Here is an 18,674-nt window from a genome sequence, read left to right as displayed (position 1 = left end):
CATTTCTGTCAACGAAAATTTGCGTCAGCCTGCGACACGTAGTCATGTTGATAGTAGGCTAATATAGCTAATGTAGACATTTATATTATATTTTGTGGCCTAGTGGTTAGAGTGTCCGCCCTGAGATTGGTAGGTTGTGAGTTCAAACCCCGGCCGAGTCATACCAAAGACTATAAAAATGGGACCCATTACCTCCCTGCTTGGCACTCAGCATCAAGGGTTGGAATTGGGGGTTAAATCACCAAAAATGATTCCCAGGCGCGGCACCGCTGCTGCCCACTGCTCCCCTCACCTCCCAGGGGGTGAACAAGGGGATGGGTCAAATGCAGAGGACGAATTTCACCACACCTAGTGTGTGTGTGACTATCATTGATACTTTAACTTTTTAAACTTTAACTTTTGCCTTCATTATAAGACCTATTTAAGGCTTTTGATTTTTTTGCGGCTCCAGACACATATTTTTTTGTATTTTTGGTCCAATATGGATTTTTTTAACATTTTGGGTTAAGGACCCCTGTCCTAAGATCTAAGTGATTGTTTTATTATGTTCCTCGTTTGTATTTCTTGTTTAGCACTTAGCCATAGTGCTACCTTAGACTTAGACTTAGACAAACTTTAATGATCCACAAGGGAAATTGTTCAACACAGTAGCTCAGTTACAATGATGGAAAGTGTAAGGATGGAAAGGACAATGCAGGTATAAATAGGCTACCCATCCATCCATTTTCTACCGCTTATTCCATTTGGGGTCGCGTGGGGCGCTGGAGCCTATCTCAGCTACAATCGGGCGGAAGGCGGGGTACACCCTGGACAAGTCGCCACCTCATCGCAGATAAATAGGCTAATATAGCGATAAAAAATCTAACATATATACGAATATATACATAATATGTGTACAGAATAATATATATACCGATATATTATATTGTGTCTATAACATATATACAATATATACAATATGCACTATATACAACACATGTACAATATTACAGTATATACAGTATACAGTATACCTGATGCTTAGTGTTTCACTAGAGCTGCTTATCGCTCAGCATCTTAACCTTGTAGCTCATCCTCCTTATATTCAGGCTTAAAAATGGAAGTTTCTGGATCATCAATTGTTCCAAAGTAGTTATTGTCGGCTCTCATGAAGTCTGCCATGATTAGTAAGCTTTTGAAGCAAAATAGCAAATGTTTTGACGCGCTCTGTGAAATCAATGTGTCACCAAAACCTTCCGGCAATGCTTGAAACGAAAAAATATTGTATTGTATTATGAAAAGTGCCTGTTACTACATTACATATATACTTATAGCATGTATATAAAACATTAATGGAGGTTTTATATGTTTTTTAGAACGCTTTATAGGCGGAATAACTCGATTCCCCATTACCTGCATTGTTAGCCACCTCTTGCTATGTTTAATTACGATTTTGAAAAAAAGAGAAAAACGTGTTTTCGTCCCACATAAGGATTGTGAATGACAGGCAAAATTTTAAAAAAAAAGTTCAGTTCCCAGTTCCCTAATTTGTGTATACATGCCCAATTAGGGGAGACCTTACCCTGGCAAACTCGACAGGCTTGGGCAGAAGACACATGACCATCACGTCAAAGCGCACTTCGCACACCGTCTTCAACCACTTGGTAACAAACTGGGGCTTCAGCTTCTCCACCAGACTTCCGACCTCGTCATCCATCATGTAGGCGGTGGAGTGAAACCACTGGAAGACCATACTGACCAGCCGGGCCAGACTCTCCGTTGGCGTGTTCTCATTGGGGGTACACAGGCTCACCTGAGTCAAGTTCAGAGAAGCAGAGTAATAAGCCATATAGCCCTGATAAGATGGTCATGTGACGTCCATATCCTTATCTCATGGTGTTGACAGACATGGCAGCAGGGCTTCAGTACACACCAGAAACCAGATGCCAAACTGACTGAGGAGGCGCTGGTCGTGCTGGTCATCCTCCTTGTTATCAAACTCTATGTTGTCCAGAGAGTGGTGAGAGGAGGACAATCCCATCTGACGACGTCTGTTCAGCTCAAACTCGCGTTGTTCAGCATGAATTTCCGCCTCCTTGAGCAGACTGGAGAGATAAAACGGGTTAATAAAAGATATGCTCCAGGTACACAATACACTCACCATTAGGGAGACTAGGTAAACAATCTAATGAGATCCAATTTAGCATGTGTTTGCTATTAAGGTTGGAGTTTGCAGTGGTGTAAAAGTGCTAAATGATACTTGGAGCTGTTTCAAATATTTTGCCCTAACTACTCTAAATCAGATGACCGAAATATCTCCCAAATTGTGCGGTGATATACAACTACGCACACAATCATAAAAGTACGCTGTTAGCAGGCAAGAAAATAAGATTTTGCAAATAAAAATAAATTAATACCAAATGAAAATAATTTAGTTAAAAATATGTACTTTTGATAACAAAATACATAATTTTATCTGTATTTAGTTTTTTTACATTTTGTTATATTTGATATTTGTTTTGTTTTGCCTTATATCAATTTAGTTTAATGTAAATGGCTAAATTTAAATACAATTAACAATGTCACAATCTGTTTTTGGACTCTTACTCTTACACTCTTATGTTTGTTCCACTTCCTGTTTTGGTCTTGTTTTGCAGTGACTTTCCGAGAGCTGTTTTTCAGACCTGCTCTTGATTAGTGATCAGGGGACTCAGTAATCAGGAGGATTTGTAGTTCGTTGAATAATGCTCATGGTCTGTCATTTGGTTTTTCGCCTGTCTGGTCCATATTTGAAGAACCTTCTTAACTGCACTTTGCCTACCATCTCTGCATCCTAAGGTCACGCCAACAATTGCCATTACAAATAATCACAACGAGATATCAAATACTGAAAAGTAATGAAAATAATCCATAAGGATTGTAATGTGATCATCCATCTCTGTAGAGCACATTTTACGAGGCGCTGTAGTTCTACATGACTGAAAAGCACATTTATAAACTCAAAGCATTGTCATGTTGGTAAAGTCATTGTACTGAATTCGCATCAGATGGTGGAGGTGTTTGGGTCAAAAGTGCACCCTAGGACAGTCATAAATACAAACCCCGTTTCCATATGAGTTGGGAAATTGTGTTAGATGTAAATATATACGGAATACAATGATTTGCAAATCCTTTTCAACCCATATTCAATTGAATGCACTACAAAGACAAGATATTTGATGTTCAAACTCATTAACTTTATTTTTTTTTTGCAAATAATAATTAACTTAGAATTTCATGGCTGCAACACGTGCCAAAGTAGTTGGGAAAGGGCATGTTCACCACTGTGTTACATGGTCTTTCCTTTCAACAACACTCAGTAAACGTTTGGGAACTGAGGAGACACATTTTTGAAGCTTCTCAGGTGGAATTCTTTCCCATTCTTGCTTGATGTACAGCTTATGTTGTTCAAGAGTCCGGGGGTCTCCGTTGTGGTATTTTAGGCTTCATAATGCGCCACACATTTTCAATAGGAGACAGGTCTGGACTACAGGCAGGCCAGTCTAGTACCCGCACTCTTTTACTATGAAGCCACGTTGATGTAACACGTGGCTTGGCATTGTCTTGCTGAAATAAGCAGGGGCGTCCATGGTAACGTTGCTTGGATGGCAACATATGTTGCTCCAAAACCTGTATGTACCTTTCAGCATTAATGGCGCCTTCACAGATGTGTAAGTTACCCATGTCTTGGGCACTAATACACCTCCATACCATCACAGATGCTGGCTTTTCAACTTTGCGCCTATAACAATCCGGATGGTTCTTTTCCTCTTTGGTCCGATTTGAAATGTGGACTCGTCAGACCACAGAACACTTTTCCACTTTGTATCAGTCCATCTTAGATGAGCTCAGGCCCAGCGAAGCCGACGGCGTTTCTGGGTGTTGTTGATAAACGGTTTTCGCCTCGCATAGAAGAGTTTTAACTTGCACTTACAGATGTAGCGACCAACTGTAGTTACTGACAGTGGGTTTCTGAAGTGTTCCTGAGCCCATGTGGTGATATCCTTTACACACTGATGTCGCTTGTTGATGCAGTACAGCCTGAGGGATCAAAGATCAATGGGTTTAGCTGCTTACGTGCAGTGATTTCTCCAGATTCTCTGAACCCTTTGATAATATTACGGACCGTAGATGGTGAAATCCCTAAATTCCTTGCAATAGCTGGATGAGAAAGGTTTTTCTTAAACTGTTCAACAATTTGCTCACGCATTTGTTCACAAACATCCTTGTTTGTGAATGACTGAGCATTTCATGGTATCTACTTTTATACCCAATCATGGCACCCACCTGTTCCCAATTTGCCTGTTCACCTGTGGGATGTTCCGAATAAGTGTTTGATGAGCATTCCTCAACTTTATCAGTATTTATTGTCACCTTTCCCAACTAATTTGTCACGTGTTGCTGGCATCAAATTCTAAAGTTAATGATTATTTGCAACAAAAAAAAATGTTTATCAGTTTGAACATCAAATATGTTGTCTTTATAGTATATTCAATTGAATATGGGTTGAAAATGATTTGCAAATCATTGTATTCCGTTTATATTTACATATAACACAATATCCCAGCTCATATGGAAACGGGGTTTGTAGTATTTTCAGACTAAACTACCTAAAAAGAATCAACACCATGACAGATATGTGAATGCACCTTATGACAGCTTCCACAGTGCATACGAGCTCCTCTGCCCCGCACTCCCGCGTGTTGATCGGAGGTGGAGAAGTCTGGTACAGATGGGTCTCCGCAGCAGCCCCCACCTCGCTGCTGTGGTGGTTGACATGGCAACGCTTGCAGTAGCGGACAGGCCGGTTGCCATGGCGCCCACAGCAACCAGCCGAGAAGCAGGTGACCACAGCCCTTCTGACGTGGGAGCTACAGTTCTGAGAAGAAAGAGGGCCAAGGACACGGCCACATTTCTAAGTCAACTATGTTACATTCATGACAAGCTTCTTTCAAAGTCTCAGAGATCCTCAACCTTTTAATATACTGTACATCGTGTTGACTGACATGTGCTTTGATTTAAAGAAATGTATTTCCACATCTCCACAGAGTCTCAGGTTTCTAAAAATAAAAAGCGTGGCACGAGGGAATCATCCTAATTTGATCAGCCTCTAATCTTGTGCCATCAGAGGATGCAGCGCTCCCTATCAAATTAACATATTTGCACTCCTCTCATTCAATCATCCATCTTTCAGCACTGCTGCAAGCCCGATCCTATATTTCTACATGTTCACTGTATTTTTTAAAGAGACGCTGTGTTCCGGATGGCCAGCGTGACACGCCATGGCTTCACAGCGGAAGGAAAGATGACTCAATTAATAATGAAAGCTCCGGTGTAAAATCCAGGTGGGAGTTGAAAGGGCTTTTTGGGATGAGTGGAACAAAGCCTGCTGCAAAGGCAACAGAGGATGTGGATTTAATCTGCTGGACAAACCAGGATGAGGGCCTGCCTGTTTCCCCTGACAACACAGAGAGGTTGCTCGGCTTGATGGGAATCCCGCAGATCACCTGACAAGCAGTATTGCAGGTGTCTCCCTGTAGAAACACATTATTGCATGGGACTCTCATCCATGACTTATGATAGGATGTTTGTTTTGTGATCAATATCTTGCACAGTCCAGCCCTGCACACAAACCAGCGACCACTGAGTGAGAGTTAAGTCCAGCAGGGCTAGCCATTGAGCTAAAAGCCACAGGCTGTCATCGCATTGTCCAGTGCAGCTCTAAAGGCACCGGGGAGTGAGGTCTACACAAACACATCGCCACACTAGGTTGTATTTGTTACATTAACACATCTTGTTTCGCTTTCTTCTGTAATTTGCAGGTCTAATAATAAGAATTTCCTGTAACGGCCCCCATTATTTAAAATAGACATTTTAATGTGATAACAGTAATGTGTTCCCAGAGCCTCCATCCATCCATTTTCTACCGCTTATTCCCTTCGGGTTCGCAGGGGATGCTGGAGCCTATCTCAGCTACAATCGGGCGGAAGGCGGGGTACACCCTGGAGAAGTCGCCACCTCATCACAGGGCCAACACAGATAGACAGACAACATTCACACTCAGGGTGGAGGACAAAGTAAAACAACTTGCACTGAGCCTAGTCTATAAAATACGCTACACCTCCCTGATACCGAAGTACATGTCAAACTACTTCCATAACGTAAATGACCGCCATAACCACAACACCAGGGGGAGCTCCACAAACCACGTTAAACCCAGATTCCGATCTAACAAAGGTCTTAACTCATTCTCCTTCTATGCCACATCAATATGGAATGCACTCCCAACAGGTGTAAAAGAAAGTGCATCTCTACTCTCCTTCTAAACCCTAAACTAACACCATCCCCCCACCACATCCCACCTCCCCGGATTGTAAATAATCAAATGTAAATAATCAAATGTATATAGTTGTTCTCATGCTTTCTGAGCTCACTATGTTCACTGCTCGCTGTACATATCCTACCAAGTCACGGGGAGGACATGCAAACTCCACACAGAAAGATCCCGAGCCCGGGATTGAACCCAAGACTACTCGGGACCTTCGTATTGTGAGGCAGATGCACTAACCCCTCTTCCACCGTGCTGCCAGTGAAGTACATATTCTGTACTTCGTGGGTTCCCTCCGGGTACTCCGGCTTCCTCCCACTTTTAAAGACATGCACCTGGGGATAGGTTGATTGGCAACACTAAATTGGCCCTAGTGTGTGGATGTGAGTGTGAATGTTGTCTGTCTATCTGTGTTGGCCCTGCGATGAGGTGGCGACTTGTCCAGGGTGTACCCCGCCTTCCGCCCGATTGTAGCTGAGATAGGCTCCAGCGCCCCCTGCGACCCCAAAGGGAATAAGCGGTAGAAAATGGATGGATGGATGTACTGAACTGTACAATCTATTAATAAAAATCTCAATCAATCAATCAATCAATCATGTGCATCAATATAGTGATATTGTATATGAACATTTATGTGCACATCATGTTCAAAAACAGAGCATCTTTATGGAGTAGAATGAGTTTTAATCGCACGTGTGTGTCATAGCACCATGCAGGACGGAATGTTTGCTCAAAAAAAGAAACGACTTTAGAAAGCCACTTTTTTGGTTATACTGTATATCGTTCAATAGTAATGATGATAAAAGTTCATAATAAATTAATCGCTCATTTTTTTAATCGCTTGACAGCACTAATTGTTACGTTGTTTTATATGATATGCGGAATTGAATACTTTGGACAAAAGTTTAAATGTAGAAAGTGGATAAAGTGTATATCGAAGAATGCTGGAAAAAAGTGTGGACAAATTACTATTACTGTATTATACATTCATAATCATGAACTATAAAGCCCTTTTAAACTGTCTAAATCCCGACATCCAGGCTATATTATATGCTTCAAATACAATAATGAGGGATGTGTGATACGTAGAAATACAATAATATGGGACTGTAAAGCAATAAATGGGCTTAACGGGTGAGTGGGGTACCTCAATGGCACCTAAAAGACCCCTACATAATCTAAATCATGTTACCTTCTTTTGGCAAATGGCTGATATTTCAGCTGCAAGGCAAATAAAGAAAAGTGTTACATTTTCATCATGAATAAGAAAAATACATTACATTCAGCTTATGTAAGACACTTTCAATTCATAAATAGGAAAGGTATTTTTGTATAGAAGGGTTCCATGCAGCATGTTGAACAATATATTCATATGAACTCCAAACCCTGTTTTGTGTGTGAATACACACCTTGAGGCAAAAGCACGTCAACAAGCCATTCAGCGTGGTCTCTGAAAAGACATGTAAAAACAATGTTTTAGTTACTAGCAACATTCATCATCCATGTACAGCGGTACTTCGGTTTTTATATGATTTGTTGTAGGACTGATTCGTTTGCAAGCATGTCCTTTCCCTGATGTGAGTGCACAAACAAAAAATCCCACCATTAGTAACTCAGGGCCGGATTAAGATTCAAAATAGCTTGTGCAAGCTACAAAATGGAGTTTACAATTTTTGGGCGTCTTGCAGGAGATTTTCTACGACTGTGTAAATACATGATTAATTGGTAACAAATGAAAAGTGGTGCAAACCACCCTATTTAAATTGAAACTATTTTAAAGAGGTTTGTGTGTTTACACTGGCCATCACTATGGAGACATTCATTTACACAAATATATGTACCACCTTTACTTGGCTGTATTGCAGCGCAATCTGTAAAAAGTAGACAACAGCGCGCACTTTTAGCACTCTGAAGGTGCACTCTGAAAGGTGATGTGGTGTTGTGATGCTTCGTTTGGAATGATTAGATGTAAAAAAATACATATTGCAATGTGTTTTTTCATATATTCTAATAATCTATTTCCTATGTGAAAAACCAACACTATTAACAAAAAATGCCAGCAGACACCAAAATGAATCAATTGAACTTGTTTTAATCAGGCCATTACATTATCCAGCAGCTATAAAACTAAAAATGTTAATTGCTGAATAGACGATATGCCCAATATTTTTATTTCTGAGGAAAAAATATGATGGGCAGACTATTCTCTCATTCAATCATCTATCTTTGCAGTGAGATCGCCACCTTTCCCACATCCATTTGTGCGTAACTGTGCCAGTTTGCATGAACATTCCAGACGTGCTAAATATGGACACAAAGCAGCAGCCGCAGAGTCTTAGTCTTGGTCTTTCGTTTTGATAAATCACATTGCGTGTGCTAAATGATTATATTTGCATTTCTTCCTCCCAATTTTGGGAGTGTTCTGGTAGTCATCTTACAAACCCCGTTTCCATATGAGTTGGGAAATTGTGTTAAATGTACATATAAACGGAATACAAAGATTTGCAAATCATTTTCAACCCATATTCAGTTGAATATGCTACAAAGACAAGATTTTTGATGTTCAAACTGATAAACTTTTTTTTTTTCTTTGCAAATAATTATTAACTTTAGAATTTGATGCCAGCAACACGTGACAAATAAGTTGGGAAAGGTGGCAATAAATACTGATAAAGTTGACGAATGCTCATCAAACACTTATTTGGAACATCCCACAGGTGAACAGGCAAATTGGGAACAGGTGGGTGCCATGATTGGGTATAAAAGTAGATTCCATGAAATGCTCAGTCATTCACAAACAAGGATGGGGCGAGGGTCACCACTTTGTCAACAAATGCGTGAGCAAATTGTTGAACAGTTTAAGAAAAACCTTTCTCAACCAGCTATTGCAAGGAATTTAGGGATTTCACCATCTACGGTCCGTAATATCATCAAAGGGTTCAGAGAATCTGGAGAAATCACTGCACATGAGCAGCTAAGCCCGTGACCTTCGATCCCTCAGGCTGTACTGCATCAACAAGCGACATCAGTGTGTAAAGGATATCACCACATGGGCTCAGGAACACTTCAGAAACCCACTGTCAGTAACTACAGTTGGTCGCTACATCTGTAAGTGCAAGTTAAAACTCTCCTATGCAAGGCGAAAACCGTTTATCAACAACACCCGGAAACGCCGTCGGCTTCGCTGGGCCTGAGCTCATCTAAGATGGACTGATACAAAGTGGAAAAGTGTTCTGTGGTCTGACGAGTCCACATTTCAAATTGTTTTTGAAAACTGTGGACGTTGTGTCCTCCGGACCAATGAGGAAAAGAGTCATCCGGATTGTTATAGGCGCAAATTTGAAAAGCCAGCATCTGTGATGGTATGGGGGTGTATTAGTGCCCAAGACATGGTAACTTACACATCTGTGAAGGCACCATTAATGCTGAAAGGTACATACAGGTTTTGGAGAAACATATGTTGCCATCCAAGCAACGTTACCATGGACGCCCCTGCTTATTTCAGCAAGACAATGCCAAGCCACGTGTTACATTAACGTGGCTTCATAGTAAAAAAGTGCGGGTACTAGACTGGCCTACCTGTAGTCCAGACCTATCTCCCATTGAAAATGTGTGGCGCATTATGAAGCCAAAAATACCACAAAGGAGACCCCCGGACTGTTGAACAACTTAAGCTGTACATCAAGCAAGAATGGGAAAGAATTCCACCTGAGAAGCTTCAAAAATGTGTCTCCTCAGTTCCCAAACGTTTACTGAGTGTTGTTGAAAGGAAAGGCCATGTAACACAGTGGTGAACATGCCCTTTCCCAACTACTTTGGCATGTGTTGCAGCCATGAAATTCTAAGTTAATTATTATTTGCAAAAAAGAAATAAAGTTTATGAGTTTGAACATCAAATATCTTGTCTTTGTATTGCATTCAATTGAATATGGGTTGAAAATGATTTGCAAATTATTGTATTCCGTTTATATTTACATCTAACACAATTTCCCAACTCATATGGAAACGAGGTTTGTATATTCTGCATAAAGACAGACAAACTACATGGATTGCACTCTCTATTTTGCTCAGATCAGAGATGCAATCTTCTGCGCACAAGCTTAGAAGATCAGCTTTGCATGTGCAATCAAATTTGCACGTGTTTTAGTGCAAGCAAACCTTTATTAGATTAGGCCCTCAGTCTCTGTACTTTGTTTATTGAGTACAGCTACAAAATAATTCACCAAGGAGCCAAGAAAGTTGTGAGTACCGGCAATTTAATAAAATAGATGAGAAACAATATTGATTTCAATAGAGAACTCATAGTAAAGTACAAAGGTTGTGTCCGCGAGGCTCTCCACCTCCCTGTCCACCATACTTGCCAACCTTGAGACCTCCGATTTCGGGGGGGGGGGGTTGGGGGGGCGGCGTGGTTGGGGGCGTGGCTAAGAGGGGAGGAGTATATTTACTGCTAGAATTCACCGAGTCAAGTATTTCATATATATATCTATATATATATATAGATATATATATAGATATATATATAGATATATAGATATATAAGAAATACGTGACTTTCAGTGAATTCTAGCTATAAATATATATTTATTTTATTTTATATATATATATATATATATATATATATATATATATATATATATATATATATATACTTCATTTATTTACACATATACTTGTTGGGTTATGGGTTGAATTGTCCATCCTTGTTCTATTCTCTGTCACTATTTTTCTAACCATGCTGAACAATCTCTCTGATGATGCATTGCTGTGTGGCACACACAAAAGTGCTTTCATCAAATGCACTAGATGGCAGTATTGACTTGTTTAAGAGTGTCACAACATTGCTGTTTACGGCAGACGAACTGCTTTACGGTAGACGAAAATGTGACTGATGTTGTTGTGTGTTGTTACCGCGCTGGGAGGACGTTAATGAAACTGCCTAACAATAAACCCACATAAGAAACCAAGAACTCGCCCTTGATCATTCTACAGTTATAACGTCATTGGGCAGGCACGCCGTTTATATTGTGGGAAAGTGTGTCCGCATGGACCTGAGTCCGCCTGAATTTCGGGAGATTTTCGGGAGATAATTTGTCCCGGGAGGTTTTCGGGAGAGGCGCTGAATTTCGGAGGTCTCCCGGAAAATCCGGGAGGGTTGGCAAGTATGCTCTCCACCCACTGAAGAAGAACTACATTTTGAGCGGGAATTTTGTCTATAATTAACAATTCTTATGAGAGACAAGAACACATACAGTATATCTTTTTTTAATGCATTCTAAGTCGTAAATAAACGTAAATAAAATTCTGCTTACAATAGAGCCAATGCGAGCCATGAAGTCATTGCATCTACTGTGTTTATTTCGACCACAGAATCCAATAAATAACCATCCAAAATGTGCCAACAATACTCCATTTACATCTCATGATCTGAATACTAACCAAGTATAAGCGAGAGTGTTATTATAAGCGCTAACGTTAAGGCCCTATATTGATCAGCGAGAGGTAACTTCCTTATGCTGCTGTACTGACATCATGAGCTGCTTTTCGCCTCGGCGCTCATGAAAGATTGTTCTAGATTATAAATCAGGCCTCTCACTTGGGTAGTAAAAGGATGTGGCCATAAACTGAAAAGTTGGTAATGGTGAAAAAGAGCCGAAAAGACGCTTCGTTCATCCCCTTTTTTCTTCCCGAAGATTATATCATTACATCATTACAGTGGGAATCTATCAATTTTCCAGGGCCGTTACTAGGATTTGACAAATACCGAGGTAAAAAATTAGTTGACCGTGAGGAACTTTAAAGGGTTGAAATCATGTGTATCCCAGCACCATATAAATCATATTACCTTGAGCAACACAATGAATTTCCAGAACAAAAAAAACTTTAATTGAGCTATAACCATCTATCATTCATCTAACATCTTTGATAATCAGCAGGTTTTTGTAACAGTCCACTTTTTTTTCATCAAAACATCAATTTAAAAACATTACTAATTTTCAACTACGACCAGGGTTCGAACCCAAGATCTTTTGCATTGTACTGCAAGTGATGAAAGAAATGTTGCCTTCATATTTTAATCAGTGACAGACCATGACGTGGCCATGAATCCAATTTGTTCAATGAACAATGGAGACAGCAAAGAAGAAAGCTGTAGGTGGGAAGCGGTGTATTGCGGCCGACTTCAGCAACACAAACACGGCCGGTGTTTCATTGTTTACATTCCCGAAAGATGACAGTCAATCTTTACTATTGGCCTGTGGAGAACTGGGACAACAGAGACTCTTACCAGGAGGACTTTGAGTTGGATACGCAGACACGGTACCGTGAGTACGCTTCCAAACATTTGATCGCTTGCCCGTACGTGCGTGCCGCTATGTGCATGTCACGTACGTAACTTTGGGGACTTTGGGGAAATATATGTGCTGTATGAACTTTGGGGAGGTGAACGGTACTTTGGGCTGTGGGATTGAGTGTGTTGTGCAGGTGTTTGAGTTGTATTGGCGGGTTATATGGACGGGAGGGGGGAGGTGTTTGTTATGCGGGATTAATTTGTGGCATATTAAATATAAGCCTGGTTGTGTTGTGGCTAATAGAGTATATATATGTCTTGTGTTTATTTACTGTTTTAGTCATTCCCAGCTGAATATCAGGTCCCACCCGCCTCTCACAGCATCTTCCCTGAATCGCTCCCACTGCCCTCTAGTCCTTCACTCTCACTTTCCTCATCCACGAATCTTTCATCCTCGCTCAAATTAATGGGGAAATCGTCGCTTTCTTGGTCCGAATCACTCTTGCTGCTGGTGGCCATGATTGTAAACAATGTGCAGAGGTGACAAGCTCCACAACCTGTGACGTCACGCTACTCGTCTGCTACTTCCGGTAGAGGCAATGCTTTTTTATCAGCGACCAAAAGTTGCGAACTTTATCGTCGATGTTCTCTACTAAATCCTTTCAGCAAAAATATGGCAATATCGCGAAATGATCAAGTATGACACATAGAATGGACCTGCTATCCCCGTTTAAATAAGAAAATCGCATTTCAGTAGGCCTTTAAGTCTGCAGTGAGGAATAATCAGTGATGTTGTCGAAGGAAAACACGAACGTTGTGATGCCTTTTTGAAATGAATGCAGCGCCACATGCTCAAAATGAGCAAAATACGTAAATATGACATGCTACATTACATTACATATATACTTACACCGTGTATATATAAAACCTTAATGGAAGTGTTTGAATGTTTTTTTAAGGGCTTTAAAGGCAGAATACAGTGACTCCCATAGGCTCCATTGTAGAATGACTTGTGATCGCATTTATTTATAAGTTAGAATGCATAAAAATAGAAAACAATGTGTGTTCTCGTCTTGCATAAGGATTGTGAATGATAGATCAAATTAAAAAGTGCGTGTTTAGTACAGGTAAAAGCGATCAATTTCATCATCATTGTATGTATTTTACATTGTTTTCTGCATGTAAAACTATAATTATTATCTATAAAATGTGTTTTTTGTTAATATGTTTGCTTGTTTGGAACAGATACATTGGATGTATATTGTTTCTTATAGGAAAAAGTGTTTAGATTTCCGTATTATATGGTCTTTTACTTAAAAAAAAAAAAAAGAAGGTCCCACTAAGATGAATGTCATGGAATAATGAAAGACAGGCAGTGGGTTTTGTTGGGAATGTGAAGTCAATGAAGGAAAGAATTGGAGAAGGGAAGAAGGAGGGCGGCGTACCCGGCTATTCGCTGGCTGCACTCCTCGCATATGTAAAGAGGAGGTGGCTTGTCTCCCAGGGCAACAGAAAGAGTGGGATCTATACACATCTGCAATAGAAGAAAATGTGTTGTTAGATTAATCTGTATTATTTTTTTATCGGTGTCCCTCACAGTCGGCCAGTAAAAGAAATACTACAACACTAAACCCGGTCTCTGCACGCCTCGATGTGAATGGCTGCCTGCATATGCTGCACTCTGCTCTCTTGCAACCTGTACTTGGCATCACGCTCTGTGAATTACTGTTCCCCATACCGCCATCCCAGAGGGCTATGTGGGGTCACCACTTCCAATTAAGCCCAACCCCCCTCACACCCAACAGCTCCTGATAATTGAAATATGTCCCCCTGTCCGTACTTCTGCTCACACTCTGTTTGTCCCTTTTCAAAACGGCTGCACGAAGGCAGGTCGAGCAAATAACATAGAGAGTGTTTGTGTGTGTGTGTGTGTGTGTGTGTGTGTGTGTGTGTGTGTGTGTGTGTGTGTGTGTGTGTGTGTGTGTGTGTGTGTGTGTGTGTGTGTGTGTGTGTGTTTGCGGGTGGGTAGGTTGTACAAGCAGAGATGCTGATATCATTACAGCTGCCTGGATCTGCACTGATTTATTTACCGTGGGGCTCACAAAAGCAAACACGCTGATGTGTATGCTCGAACAATCTGCAGCATGCCACATGCAGGCCCAGAGAAGTGTGTGCTTGCAAACAAGAAAGCATAGCAAGGCTAATAAAAATAAGAAAAACACACACAATACTAATAGAAATGCACTTTAAAGGACGTCTCGGTTCATTTTACCTTGACAGCAGGTTTATTGATGGCATTGTGGCACTCAATATGTTGACAGTGAATGGGGTTCCAAGCTGTTAGGAATACATTACGAGAGGGCAAAGGAGGGATGGAAAAATGGAGAGCTTTGGTTAGTTCAGGGACACACAGAGCAGACAGGCTGCACCTAAATAATATCTGACCAGTGTACTGCAGCCCTCTGTATTCACTGATGGCTCCAGGTGGCTTTAGGTTGGGCCAGTAATGAAAGAGCATCTGCACTGCTGGAGGCTTGACTTGGGATGGTCCATAGGATATGACGTACAGAAGGTCCTACACACAGCACACATGTCAACAAAGACCCTTGAACAAGTGAGCAAGAATCCACACTAAGCTGTCGCCAAATATTTCCAATTAAAGGCACACATTCACACAATGATGGCGGAAACCGCCATGCAAGGCGGTAACCTTGATCCATCAGGAGCAAAGGTGAAGTGTTGAGAAGTGTAGTGCTAAAAATCTAAAGGCTTTATGTTGAATTCGAGACAGTTTAAAAGTGATGTCAGTAAGCCCTGATGAGAACACGTAGCTTTAATGTGAATGAGCTGTGTTTGACAGTGTGTTGCTGCAAAAAATACTGCTGTGCATTTCATTTGCTTTTTATGTATACAGTGCATCTGTATTCACAGCACTTCACGTTTTCCACATTTTATCTCAAAGACGTATTCCAAAATGGAAAATAAATTCCACAAATAATGACAATGTGAAAAGTTGTATTCTTTTTAAGTTTGCAAATCTATCAAAAATGTTCAAATAAAGATTCCACCAGTCAGGCCTGTATGCTATAGTGGCCGGACAGAAGCCATTTCTTAGTACAAAATTTGCCGAAATGCACCTGAAATACTCTCAGACTATAAAAAAAACAGTATCTGGTGGGATGAGACAAAGATTGAACTCTTTGACGTGAATGCCAGGTGTCATGTTTAGAGGAAACCAGGCACCGCTCATCACCAGGCCAATACCATCCCTCCAGTGAAGCATGGTGGTGGCAGCATCATGCTGTGGGCAAGTTTTTCAGCGGCAGGAACTGGGAGACTAGTCAGGATAGAGGGAAAGATGAATGCAACAATGTACAGAGACATCCTGGATGAAAACCAACACTTCCATCATCCAACCTGATGGAGCTTGAGAGGTGCTGCACAGAGGAATGGGCGAAACTGCCCAAAGATAGGTGTGCCAAGATTATAGCATCGTATTCAAAAAAAACTTGAGGCTGTAATTGCTGGCAAAGGCGCATCAACAAAATGTTTGAGTTTGAGTTTATTTCAAACATGCATGCATACGACATGACACGTCACAGTTTCCAGTTTCTCTTTTCAACATGTTCGAAAAGGAGTAGGAAGAAGCAGAGCTTATTGAGTCCTACCATTTTCCATTACACAGCAGTTGCTAACACTTTTGTTCATTTCCTGTTCTCAATTTATTCACAATATACTCCATAAGTAATAACATCAAAAAATGAATAAATAAATAATAATCAGTGAAGTAAGTTGTGTTTCATATGGTGCGATAAATAAGATTATCAATAAATTCAGAGTGTGTATCATGGTTCTTCTTCCTTGTACTTTGGCTCATATTAGTACATTGTACATTAGTACATTGTATTGAGCAAACACTGTGAATACTTATGTACATGTGTTTTGTTTTTTTGTTTTTTTAATAGATTTGCAAAAAAAAAAAAAAAAAACTTTTCACATCGTCATTGTTGGGTATTGTCTGCAGAATTTTGAGGACAAAAATTAATTAATTCCATTTTGGAATAATGCTGTAACATAACAGAAAAAAGTGAAGTGCCGTGAATACTTTCCTGACGCAAGATTATTACATTACATGAGGCATTTAGCTAGGCCGTCGTGTCAGAGGCGGGGGGGTTTTATGACATGATAAAAATGACAAAAAGCAACCATATAGGCGCTTTTTCTCTTAAAAGTAGAATAACAATGAAAGGAGATAATAGATTTGTCTCATGTTTGGTGATAAAGAAGGCTTTAAGAACACATATTACTGTTAGATCATCACACATCCATCTATATATTTTCTACCGCTTGTCCCCTTTGGGGTGGCGGGGGGGCTGGAGCCTATCCCAGCTGCACTTGGGCAGAAGGCAAAGTACACCCTGGACAAGATGCCACCTCATCGCAGGGCCAACACAGATAGACAGCATTGAAACATTAATTTTGCACAATAAGGGGCCTTTGAATAATGATTATGCTCAATTTTGATCCATTCAATGTCTGAGAGGTATCAATTCAACACATTCTCTCTTTAAAAAAAGCACAATTGTCTTTTTAAAGGCCTAAAATCCATTATTGAAACTATTGTATCAGCTTAATTGCTAACTTTAATGCTAGCATTAGTGAACATTTTAGAAGATGGAACACAATAAGAAATGCCTAAAACGTGTACTTTTACAACAACTGTAGCAAAACATGTAATATATAGTTGGGACCTGCATTTTTCTGTTTTCATTAATTTCTAGCTGTGATGCTAATGTTAGTAATGCTTTAGATACCTACAGTAATTAGCACAACACTGAGGCCGTAGTTTCATTTAATAAGGCAGTAGTTCTAAACTTTTTCACCAAGTACCACCTCAGAAAACACTTGGCTCTCCAAGTACCACTATAATAACCAACTATAAAATACAGTAGCATGGTAGGCCTAACTATTCATTAAAAACAAGGCAGAGGTTTTGTTTAGCAAGTATATTTAATATTGTTGGCCACTCTAACATTACACACAGTTTGAACATTAACACTGTGTTTGAAAATAGGAAAATAAAACACTGTACTTTAAGCAAGTGATTATTTGGCGTACCACTAGATGTCGCCCACGTACCACGAGTGGCAAAGCCGTGTACAGAGAGAGTATGGCCAACTACTGCGTGGTTGGTAGAACGGCCGTGCCAGCAACCTGAAGGCTCCTGGTTCAATCCCCGGCTTCCGCCATCCTAGTCAAGTCCGTTTTGTTCTTGAGCAAGACACTTTACCCTTGCTCCTGATGGCAGCTCCCACCATCAGTGTGCGAATGGGTTGATGTGGAAAAAGTGTGAAAGCGCTTTGAGTACCTTGAAGGTAGAAAAGCGCTATACAAGTATAACCCATTTAAAGGAGAGGCGTCATCTTTGCTACCAATGACGTAAGCATGCAATGACATTTGTTTTCCAGACAAAATCAATCAAAATAATATGTCTAAATATAGTTGTAAACATATTCTCGCTTATAAACTTACAATAAAACTTTTTGCGTCAAAGTACAATTTGGTGGCTGTATTCGATGCGATCTGCCGCTACATTCATGCAGTGTTAAGTCACCAGCTGGTTTTCTAAAACGCTCCCACCGGCGTAATGTACGTCAAAAAAAAATCAACAACCAAAAATAAACATATTACCCACATTTTGCCAAAATCTTCATCAGTTTTGAGCCAACAACTCGACTTGTGAATCACCAAGCAAACAAACAGGCACCCGGCGAGTCTAAAAAATCAATGTGCGAATGAATCCATCCATCCATCTATTTTCTACCGCTTGTCCCTTTTGGGGTCGCCGGGGGTGCTGGAGCCTATCTCAGCTACAATCGGGCGGAAGGCGGGGTACACCCTGGACAAGTCGCCACCTCATCACAGGGCCAACACAGATAGACAGACAACATTCACACTCACATTCACACACTAGGGCCCATTTAGTGTTGTCAATCAACCTATCCTTAGGTGCATGTTTTTGGAGGTGGGAGGAAGCCG

At 40.5% G+C, this 18,674-nt stretch overlaps 1 protein-coding gene across 6 annotated transcripts in view; it reads right to left on the bottom strand.

The window, feature by feature from the left end:
• Positions 1-18,674, bottom strand: part of LOC133611779 (protein unc-79 homolog) — a 132,487-nt gene that overhangs the window by 82,575 nt on the left and 31,238 nt on the right. For all 6 annotated transcript variants that reach the window (XR_009816035.2, XR_009816036.2, XM_061968907.2 and 3 more), the window contains exons 7-14: positions 15,081-15,210; positions 14,908-14,972; positions 14,081-14,169; positions 7,756-7,796; positions 7,539-7,567; positions 4,668-4,897; positions 1,913-2,084; positions 1,562-1,792 (exon numbers count right to left, since the gene is read on the bottom strand). Coding sequence is in view for 4 of the 6 variants with exons in the window: in XM_061968907.2 (XP_061824891.2) it covers positions 1,562-1,792; positions 1,913-2,084; positions 4,668-4,897; positions 7,539-7,567; positions 7,756-7,796; positions 14,081-14,169; positions 14,908-14,972; positions 15,081-15,210 (987 nt within the window). In the remaining 2 variants the exon portion in view is untranslated. The remainder of the gene's footprint in view (positions 1-1,561; positions 1,793-1,912; positions 2,085-4,667; positions 4,898-7,538; positions 7,568-7,755; positions 7,797-14,080; positions 14,170-14,907; positions 14,973-15,080; positions 15,211-18,674) is intronic.

This window comes from Nerophis lumbriciformis, linkage group LG08 (assembly GCF_033978685.3).
Source record: "Nerophis lumbriciformis linkage group LG08, RoL_Nlum_v2.1, whole genome shotgun sequence".
Taxonomy (NCBI): domain Eukaryota; kingdom Metazoa; phylum Chordata; class Actinopteri; order Syngnathiformes; family Syngnathidae; genus Nerophis; species Nerophis lumbriciformis.
This window is presented reverse-complemented; position numbering and strand designations above follow the sequence as displayed.